Source organism: Cariama cristata, unplaced genomic scaffold (assembly GCF_000690535.1).
Source record: "Cariama cristata isolate BGI_N322 unplaced genomic scaffold, ASM69053v1 scaffold1619, whole genome shotgun sequence".
In the NCBI taxonomy this organism is placed as follows: domain Eukaryota; kingdom Metazoa; phylum Chordata; class Aves; order Cariamiformes; family Cariamidae; genus Cariama; species Cariama cristata.
Window position 1 is genome coordinate 8,652 of NW_009633803.1, and position 10,688 is coordinate 19,339.

The 10,688-nt window shown below is 48.7% G+C and overlaps 1 protein-coding gene across 1 annotated transcript; it reads left to right on the top strand.

The window, feature by feature from the left end:
- The first annotated feature begins 1,607 nt into the window (after nucleotides 1-1,607).
- Nucleotides 1,608-7,551, top strand: KDELR3 (KDEL (Lys-Asp-Glu-Leu) endoplasmic reticulum protein retention receptor 3). Its single transcript, XM_009706874.1, has 5 exons — nucleotides 1,608-1,702; nucleotides 2,675-2,775; nucleotides 3,322-3,480; nucleotides 3,810-4,062; nucleotides 7,511-7,551. Exons 1-5 carry the CDS (start codon nucleotides 1,612-1,614, stop codon nucleotides 7,549-7,551), a joined length of 645 nt encoding a protein of 214 aa, XP_009705176.1. The 5' UTR covers nucleotides 1,608-1,611.
- Nucleotides 7,552-10,688: the final 3,137 nt, after the last annotated feature.

Consider the following 10,688-nt stretch of genomic DNA (forward strand, 5'->3'; position numbering starts at 1 on the left):
GGGGGTGGAGTGGCAGAGAGGAAAAGCACGGCAGCCAGCCTAATGGGCAGGGAGGAAATGTATGCAAATGTATTCCAAAAGGAATCCGGTGATGCTAATAGACTTGTTAGTCCTTTCACTAAGCACCAGGAATAATATTTTTACGCTGTAATCATTAAGGAATTTACTCCAAGCGAGCCCGTAAGGGTGGAGGGAGACGTGGAGGAGATGGCCACGGGTGACAGCTGGGGACAGGGAGAGTGACAGCCAGAGCCAGCCCCGGGGCAAGAGCAGACGGGGTCACGCTACCCTCGAGTAACCAAATTAGACCCACGGCCAGATGCGATTTGCCTGGGGACAAGGTGACAAATTAAAACATTCATTTGGTTGTATTAACGCAACTTTGTGTTAGCGATTAGCTAATGAATATCTAATGGCCCCGTCTCGATGCCGTGAGACCTCCCCGGGTAACGGCTGCTGCAAGGGCAGGGTTTATCCCAACCGGGTCGGTCACCCAGGGCTCTTTCTGAACATATTAAAACTTTATAACCATCACTACTGAGCTTCTTTCCGTTAAATCCATAAAAAGAGCAGCACCTCTCTGCTCCTTTCACTCAACGCATGGATACGTTGTTTGTAATCCACTCGCAGGAATCCAGGATTAATATTTTCAGCAAAATTTGTTTCAAACCAGCCCTTGGGAGGAATTTTTCTTTCCTCCGGTGCCGGGCTCTGGGATTCGCATCGCTCCGAAGAGGACACCCAAAAGCAGAGGTGCCTGGTGGGGGGATGGTTGTGCATGACCCACTGTGGAAGTGGGGCGTGACATAGAGCCGCAGCGGGTGGCCGGATAATTCAGATCTCTTCCCGCTTCTTTCTTTGCTCCAGGACAGAAGGTGGAGCGATGGGAAAAAGGTGCTGGAGGCTGGATGGGGCCGGGAAGGGCAGAGGGCAGGAGGCTGCCAGTGGGAGTGGGACAGAGGTTAATGCACCCACGGGGAAAGTCCCCACCGAGCCCGGCCCTCGCAGGAGGGTGCATCCCCACGGCCGGAGGATGGGGAACCCTTTCCCTCTGCCTTTTCCCCTTGAACGACACTTCCGTCTGTAACTTGAGACAAGTTGGGGAAGAAAAAAAGAGGAAGGGGAAAGAAACAAAAAAAAGAAAAAGGGAAAAATAGCGTAGTTATTCCCGCCTCCGCCTCCTCCTCTCTCTCCTCCCAGGCCAGCCAGGAGCCACGTCACCGTCACCCAGCGCTGACTTCGGGGCTGCTCGGCAGGCTCAGCGTGGGGCTCTCCGGGGCACAAAACCCCAACTTTTGGCCTGGAGAAAGGAGAGGAAGGCCCAGGGGTACGGGAGAAAGAAAAATCCACCTTGGGGGAAAAGTAAGCAAGGGAGACGTCCAGCTTGAGCGCTTGGCAGGGGAAAGGCAGTCGCAACCAGGAGGGAGGGGAGCCCGAACTTTTCTCTGCAGGAAGAGAGGGCTCCGTACTTGGGGAAAAAGGAAAGTTGAGCCAGGGGAGAGCGTTTGCTTGGGTGAGGCTCGGGGAGGGAGGAAAACTCCCTGCCTTCGCCCTCCCTGCCTGCAGAAAGTGCCCCCGCTCCCTTCGCCCCAGAGGAGCCCCCCCAGCACCATGAACGTCTTCCGCATCCTGGGGGATGTCTCCCACTTGTTGGCCATCATCATCCTCCTGCTGCAGATCCTGAAATCCAAGTCCTGCGCCGGTGAGTGCTCCCACACCCTGGGGAAGGAGGGGGGGGACCCCTTCTTGGAGGGTGGTTTGGTGAGGGGTGCAAGCAAAATGGGTGCCAAAAAGGCTAGTGGTAGTCCATACAAGCTGGCAGCCATCCCCAGTGGGCTCTTTGAGGGAAGACGTCTTCCTTCTCCTCCTCCAGGAGGTCTCCCTGCCAGGAGGAGAGGGCTGTGTCGGAAGGATGTGATGTGGCAAGGCGCACGGCCTCGGGCAGGTGTTGGTCTCGGGGCGGTGAAGTGAAGGAGAGGGTAGCAAGGGCTGGAGGGAGGTGGAAAAAGAGCGCAAGAAGTTGTGGCAGCACCAAAACCAACGACCCGGAGAGAAAGCTGCTTTAGGGCCGAGGTCCTGCCAGCGGGTGGGCAGGTGCCAGAGGCTGCCCCATCCCTGAGCGAGGAAATCAGAGCAGCAGCTTCCCGCGGGAGGATTTTGCTCAGAGTGCGTGGTTTTCTCCCCAAGAGACTTTGGGGCCGGGCTGCAGCACCACGGCCATTATCACGGGTAGAGAAACGGGTGGACGTGACCACATCTCCCTGCCAGCGGTGACTGAGCGCCATCAGCATCCCTGGGCTGGTCCCTGATCCCGCAGCTCTTCCCTGGTGTGGCAGATGTCACATCACACAACCCCCGGCGAGGTGGGCAAGAAAAAGGCGTTTTGAGGACTGAATTGGCCAAAGCAGTGAATGTGCCCACCGAGTGCTGGTCCCTACGACCCGAGGCAGGGCTGAGGGGCATCAGCAGGAGCCTGCCCTGTTATTTGGGAGACTCCGGTCCGTCCTGGGGTAGGTCTAGAGCTACCACAGCACCTACACACCAGACCTGGCTCACAAAGCAACGTGCGTACGTACATACAACCGCGTCCGAAGGCGGCGTTAAGGGGCAACCACCATCCTAAGGGTCCTCCCTCTCATCTGCTTTGCTTTCCTTTCTTCTCCCTGCCATGCAGGTATCTCTGGGAAGAGTCAGATTCTTTTCGCCCTCGTCTTCACAACCCGCTATCTGGACCTGTTCACGACCTTCATCTCTGTCTATAACACCGTGATGAAGGTAAGGCAAGGGCAGCGCAGAAGCAGAGGTTCCCCTCAGTTCGTCGTGGTTTCTCGGTGAGGTGGGGGTATGCGGTCACTAGGTCAGTTTTTCAGCCAGGAAGGGTGGATAAAGAAACTTTCTTTGGTGTCACCGGCCCTCCATTGACCCCCAAAACCCCCTCACCAGAGTCAGTGAGCAAGCTGAGCCCCCGCATTTAGTACCACCAAAACCAGAAGGAGACACCATGAATCAAGCCTGGGTGTCCTTGCACAGCAGGAGCATTAACAGCCAGCTGTCACCAAGCCAACCTCTTCACACAGAGCCCTAGGAGGCTCAAACAAGCGTGACCCTCATGGTGGGGGAATCTTTCGTTGACCGCTGGAGTACCTCCAGCAGAAGTCAATCCACAAGCCAGCGCAGGAAAAGCATTCACCACTATCTCACCCCAGCATGGCCCCACCAGAACCAGGTTAATAGACCCTGACTTTGGCAAAGCCATCCTCTCTTCAAGCACAGAAGGTGGAATTCCAGGTAAGGTCTTGCTGACTCCCTTCCCTCCCCCAGGTCATTTTTTTGATATGTGCCTACATCACCGTGTACATGATCTACGTGAAATTCCGGAAAACGTTTGACAGCGAGAATGACTCCTTTCGCCTTGAGTTCCTGCTGGTGCCTGTCACAGGCCTCTCGTTTCTGGAGAACCACAGCTTCACCCCCTTGGAGGTAAGGAGAACCGGAGGCAGGAAAGGGTAGGGTAAGCAGCAGCCCGACACCAGGCAGCAGAATGAGCAGAATGTTGTACAGTTGAGATTTTTTAGCAGAAAAAGCAGGCAGGAAAGGCAAGGTTGGCAGGCCTTGAAGACCGTGCCATCTGTAGAGCAGCTCAGCGCCGTCTCCTTTCAGTCCCAGCGCAGCAGGCTCATTTTCCCCAACTCCAGCAGCACCACTCACCCCGCTCACGTATCGGTGCTCTGCCAAATGAAAAGCTTTGGGTCTTAACACGCATTAACCAGCATCAAGACTCTCCACTGCCTTCATTTTGCATCTCACAGATACTCTGGACCTTCTCCATCTACCTGGAGTCCGTGGCTATCCTTCCTCAGCTCTTCATGATCAGCAAGACGGGGGAAGCAGAGACCATCACAACTCATTACCTTTTCTTCCTGGGCCTCTACCGTGCTCTTTACATTGCCAACTGGGTCTGGCGCTACTACACGGAGAATTTCTACGACCAGATTGCTGTGGTTTCCGGAGTGGTACAAACCATCTTCTACTGCGATTTCTTCTATCTCTACGTTACCAAAGGTAGGTAAATAGGTTGGTATAAATCTGAAATGTTCATTTGGCACTCTTGCAACATATGGTAGAGCTGCAGCTTGCCATGTGTTAATCCTTATGTGACTTTATTCTTTGCTGTATTTGTGATGCACGTTGTCCAGCTAAAATCCAGTTTTAAAAAAAAAAACCTATCTGTGGAATATAAGTGGGCATCTCTGCTCACAAGGCTCTAGACGTGCACGTGGAACAAAGCAGAAATTAAACCAGAGCTAAGCCTGGTTTAACCCCACCTTGGGAAGTTAACAACTGAGGTATATTCAATTCTACGTACATTTTGAAAGATTATGAATCACACACAAAAAAAAACTGAGGGGAAAAAAAAAATAGCTGTAGGCAGACAATGTACCTGAGAAAGCAACTGCAGACATATGGAGATATTATTAAGCCTACTTTTTCTTTTGATGGAAAAGATGTAACATTCTCAAGAACCGATTCTGTAGGAAGATGGGCATCTGCACGGACAAGACACCCCTTTCTGTTTCCCCAAATCAGATGCCCCTTCCACTTCAGCGCCGTGCTTTGGTAAATGGCTCCGTACCAGAGCTAACGAGGGCATCGAGGGCATACAATCTGGTAGAACACGCTATGGTTTGCTGAGGCTGAAGTTCGCCTTAAAACGCTTTTCCGTTGAGAAGGATGGAATTTGATGAAATCTAGCCGAGGGAACAAATATTTCCTTCCTTCTTCACATTCCCGAACTAGTCTGCCAAAAGCAGTAGTGACGGCCCGCGTTTGATGTTTTTGAGGGACGGATCTTTGGTAGCTTCATGCAACACACCTGCTGGTAAGAGGGGTGACAGGAGCACTGAGCAGGTGGCTGGCCTTGGCAGATTAAGAATTCCTTCTGTCATTAAAACATTTTTGTAGCCAGAAAAAGTACTTTGTAAAACTGCCATCAAGGTGCTCTACGTCAATTCCTTTTTTTTTCTTTTTTTTTTTTAAAAAAACCCCTAATTCCTATTTTAGCTTCACTCAATTCATGCGTCCCGTGCCCTTCTATTTTGTGAGAAATCCATACCCTTTGTCGTTGCGGATGGTGGAACAAAAGGGGTAAAAAAAACAACTGCTAGCTTTCAGTCTCGCATCGCTAGGGACAGAGCTGCAAAATCTAGGTGATACAGTAGGCAGAAGAAGAAACATTTGTCCCTGGGACATCACAGCAGGAAGAGAATTGTTTTTTGGTTGTTTTTTCTTTTATTTAAGTGTTGTGGATCATGGGAGAGGAAAGGTGTCTGAAGATACGCAAATGCTTCGCAGTCATTTATGAAAACCAGCAATATTATAGCAGGCTGCACCTCTCTTACATTCTTGCAAAAAAAAAGAAAATCTTTTCAGAACATTTCTAACGCTGAAGAGCTCAGACAAAAGGGCAGCGATGCTGCAAAAAAAGCAAAGATACGTTATATAAAGAAAACGTATTTAGTAAGACTTCAGAGCCTATACCAAAGCATTGCAAAGGGATTTTTATAGAATGCAACTTCTCTTTATCTTGTTTTCAAAACTAGATGAGCTCCTTTCTGTTTAACACAAGGACCTGAAAGGTACGGTATCCTGAGGAAGCTTTCAGCTCCCAAAAGCTTTTATTTCACCCAACGGCCGAGGTTGGGACCAACAGGGGGGATCATCTAACCCACCCCCCTGCTCACAGCAGGGTCACCTCAAGCAGGTTGTTCAAGGTCCTGTCCAGCCAGGTTCTGAGGATCTCCAAGACGGAGGCACCACAGCCGCTCTGGGCAACCTGTGCCCATGTCTGATCACCCTCCGTAAAAAATTTTTTTTCTTATGTTGAAGTGGAATTTCCCACTGTCCCTTGCCCCATCCCTGGGCACCACTAAGCAGAGTCTGGGTCTGTCTCCTTCACTCCTCCCATCAGGCATTTACACACGTGGGGAAGATCTCCCCCTCAGCCTTCTCCTGGCTGAGGGGTCTCAGCTCTCGGCCTGCACTCTTACATCGGATGCTCCAGTCCCTTAACCATCCTCATGGTCTTTCTGGACTTGCTCCAGTTTGCCCTTGTTGCTTGCACTGGGAGCCCAGAGCTGGATCCATCCTTCCATCTGTGGCTGGAGAAGAAGGACCACCTCCATGACCTGCCGGTGATGCAGATCGAGAAGCTGTTTGCATTCTTTGCCAAGAGGGCACATCGGTGGCTCGTGTTCTAACTTGGTGTCCACCAGCACACCCAGGGCCTTTTCTGCCAAGCCACTTTCCAGATGGGCAGCCTCCAGCACATACTGGTGCATGGGGTTGTTCCACCCCAGGGCCAGGACGCGGCATTTCCCTTTGCCTGGCCCATTTCAAGACATGGTTTAGCGGACAGGGTGGCATCAGGTATACGGTTGGACTTGATGATCTTTGAGGTCTCTTCCAACCATAACGATTCTATGATTCTATGATTTCTCCAGCCTGGCACGGTCCCTCTGACCCTGTCTGGTGTTATCGGCCACTCTCCGTCATTGTGCACCATCAGCAAGTCACAGAATCACAGACTGGTCAGGGTTGGCAGGGACCTCTGGAGATGACCCAGTCCAACCCCCCGGCCAAAGCAGAGTCACCTACAGCAGTTGCACAGGATCGCGTTCAGGCGGGTTTTGAGTATCTCCAGAGAAGGAGACTCCACAGCCTCTCTGGGCAGCCTGTGCCAGCGCTCTGCCACCCTCAAAGTACAGAAGTTCTTCCTCATATTCAGATGAAACTTCCCAAGTTTCAGTTTGTGCCCATCCACCTCACCTAAGCCTACGGGTCCCTGGTATTTCCAAAAGTTCTCCCACCCCAGCTTCCAGACCAGATGAGATGGGGCAGGCTCAGGGGGGGGTCTGGCCCCAGACCATGTTCAGGTCACGTTCTCTGTGAAATGCAGGGGGAAAACATTGGGGACAGAACAACAGATGCCATACTACATCATCAAGAAAAAATGGGGAAATTAAGAAGGTCCACACATGAGAAAGAGTAACCATGGAAGAGGAAACAAGAACCTTTTCCTTTAGCATAAAGGAAAATAAATAGGTTGTGGTTTCCCCCCTTAGAAGCAAGTTTGTAGTGGCTGTCTCCCATCAGGCATCACAGATTCTCCCGTTCTCAGTATTCCTTAATTTGACCCTTCTCGCTAAATTTTCCTAGATGCTCCTTCCACAGTGAACAGGATTCTCTGGAGCTGTACGCATAGTCACAACTGAGGACAAGCAGCTACGTCACCTGAAGACAGCACCGCTCCATTCCTACTAGCCTACACTCATACACACAGGATGGCCAGGAAGGTCTATTTGATAGCCACAACCTGGCTGCCGTTTGCAAACCTGGCAACCCACTACCTAGCACTCCAAAGAGCAAGTTAAAAGAAGAAAAAAATTGTTGAAACAATGAAACAGTCAATTCCGCAAAGTTCCTTCATTACCTTCTCTTTTTCTTTTCACAGTCCTAAAAGGAAAGAAGCTAAGTCTTCCCATGCCTGTCTGACGACGTTCCCACAGACAACGCAAGAAATTCTGAAGATGAAGCTCTTCAGATCACAGCTTTCCTTTCCTGGCCCTTTTCAACTAACGGATGGCTCAGCTGAGTTTCACTCCAGCGCCAGGAAGATCACGAGGTCTGGAAAGCTGATACGCTTTTCACCCATATGAGACTTTCCCTCCATTTTTAAATTTCTTCTTACTTGAATTTGGTGCTAGTAAGTAGTGCTGGCCAATACTGATGTAGTGCAAATTATTCTCTCCTGGCTCTTCCCAGCATCTACCTCCAAAACGCACCTCTACCTTGACCCTAAGGCAGCACAAGGAGTACAAGGGGAATTGTCGCTACCTTTAGTCCTTCAGTCCTTTAACGAGTGCCTACGGCAAAGGGAACACAGTACTATTAAGTCTGGTAACATATACAAAGACCACTGACCCATTTCACAAGTGGCCACAGGCTACAAGCCGTTACTGTAACTCTGTATGAACCCACATCCTCCCAAAAGTTAATGGCCTGACCCTCAATTCTATTCAGGTCCTGTAACATTCAGGAAAAACACATCCCCTTTGCACGACAGGAATCTTCCAATTCCACAAGTATTCAAACATCCTCTCCCCACCCCCCATTTTTCGTGACAGTTCCTCGTGTTCTACAAACAGGGACCATTTCGATTACAATTCAGTGGGTTGCCAACAGCTGTTTCCAACTCCTCAAATTTGACTTTTTTTAAGAACTGGGAAGAACGGGGGCAAAGATAGCTTTACACTCCAAAAATAAAGACAAAGTTCACAATTTATTGACAACAGTGTTTTTATTTATACCTACAAAAGAAAACAAGATGGTATCAAAAGGACAATTTACAAACTAAGAATAGTAACATAGCTCTTAGTATCCTGTGTCTGAACACCACAGATCTATGAATCTCTCAATTCAAGTCTTCGTTAATACAACAGGAATGTGTTCAGAGATCAGCAGGTGTGTGAAACAAGATGCTGATCCCACACAAAGCCACTAACCCTTCCATTGTTCAGAGAAGTCCAAACATCAAATTGCTTCAGGAAGTGGGAGGGGAGGAGACACCCAACTCATCTGACTCTCCCACAAACTTTTACAGATCGAAAACAACGCAAACAATACTAAGACACTAAATGCTTTATCAACAAGGGCCCTCCAGCTGGTATATGGAACAGAGCAGCGAGCACCAGGTGGGACAGGGGCAGCACATGCCACGGTGCGTTCCGGCATTCGACAGTCTGGTTAATACTCTGAACTGAACCCAGACCCTGGACTTCAGCTGACCTCAATGGCAATAAAGCACTGCAAGACTTGGCATAGACGTTTACACGTGCACAAGTCCCCCCTCAAAAGAAGTGAAAGCTATAGCAGACTATAAGGCAGCTTTGGCGGTCCAGAAACCCTTTTTAAAGCCAGTCAGTGAGATGTCCTACTCCTACACCCCTCAAACACCTTTCTGCATTGAACTCGCAAATTTAAAAAAAAAAAAAACACAAACAAAAAAAACCCAAAACCAAAGCTCTAGATTTGCTTGTGAGGGAGGCCAAAGACAAATCAATCAGTGCCTGGATAAACGAAATGTTTCTGGCTTTCACTTAACACAAGCAAAGGAACTTCCTGCCCAAGCACTGAAATTAGATGGGACGAGGGAACCAAGGTTCTGGAAAATCCCTCCGTTTTCCCTCCATGTCAGCAACCTACCTGTGTACTGCACATGCACACAAAAAAAAGCGCATTCACCTCCCAAAATTTTACTCTGGGAAGAAATTAAATTTTAAAAAGAAATCATTTCTGTATAAGCAAGCTCTTTTCCTGGGCTATAAGAAAGTTCCACTCTGCTACAGAAGGAGCGGGCTGCCTTGTTCATCCATATGCAGGAACACCAACAGAAAAAAAACCCCAAACCAACCAAACCCCTGCATTCTGCTAATGCAAAGATTATGCCTCACAAACCAGATGTATCCATTCTTGTGTCGTATTATCAGATCAAGAGCAGCCAACTCCTGTTATCATCTACTGTCTCTGAACCGTCTGGTATTAGAAATAACAAGTCAATAACATGCTTTACTAAAGGGGAAACCCCCTCACACCCACCTTAACCTGTAAAATAAACAAGTTTTATTTACGTATTTACTAAAATTTCACTCTTCTCTAACATTTTCTAAAATGCTACCTACCTGCAAGAGCTCAGCTCAAAGGGACCAATGGAGCAGGGAAATGCACTCAAAAGCCAGAAAAAGCAATAGTCAGAGCAAGGTACAAAAGAAATAAAGCTTCAGAATCAAGATGCACTAACCAGCTCACCGCTTACCTCATGGAAAGGAGATTCCAGGCAATCTCCTCCTCCTCCCTTCCTCCCCTTGCCCTCCCCCCCAGCCCACCCTATTCAAACCTCTGAAATTTAAGTGTGGAAAACTCTGTCGCATTTTATACAGCGTAGCGGCATTCAGAACACCGTTTGCGAAGGACAAACGAGATACGCTCTTCATCATCTCAGTTCTGTTTAGGTTCTGGGCTCCCAAATAAGACTTCTCTCAATAAACCCAACTACAGCAATTTGAAAGCAGAAAGTAATTTAAGGATAACAAGGCTCCACACATTTGCAATGCTGCAATTTAACAATCACAGGGAAAGAACTTACTTAGCTAAATGTTATAGCAGCGGTACCTACAGTTACTATCTCGTTTTCAGGTATCAAATTCAAGATAGGTTTGGTCTCTGACACTGGGGTTTTAATCCCAACTTCCCTACTGCAGGCTGCTAGCGGTACCAGAAGATGGGGCCGCTGCTTCCAGAGCTGTAGAAAATGCCAACAATACATCTGGGGCATTACTCTGAACACCGTCCAGCTCAAATGAGCAGAGTTTTCCTATAGAAAGCCACCTACGATAGATTACAAGCAATAATAGTGAGCTATTTAAAAAAAAAAAAAAAATTAAGATTAGGAGAAGTGAGCATTGCTCCCTTGCATTTATCATTTAAAATGAAGTGCTTTTTGGCTCCCCAAAGTTTCCCACCTCTCTTGATACTTCCTGAAATTAAGTTAACATGTTACAGAATAGAAACTTCCTCCCCTCAAAAGCAAGTTTTCACACAAACCTTAGACACCAAGATGATCGAGCTGGGAC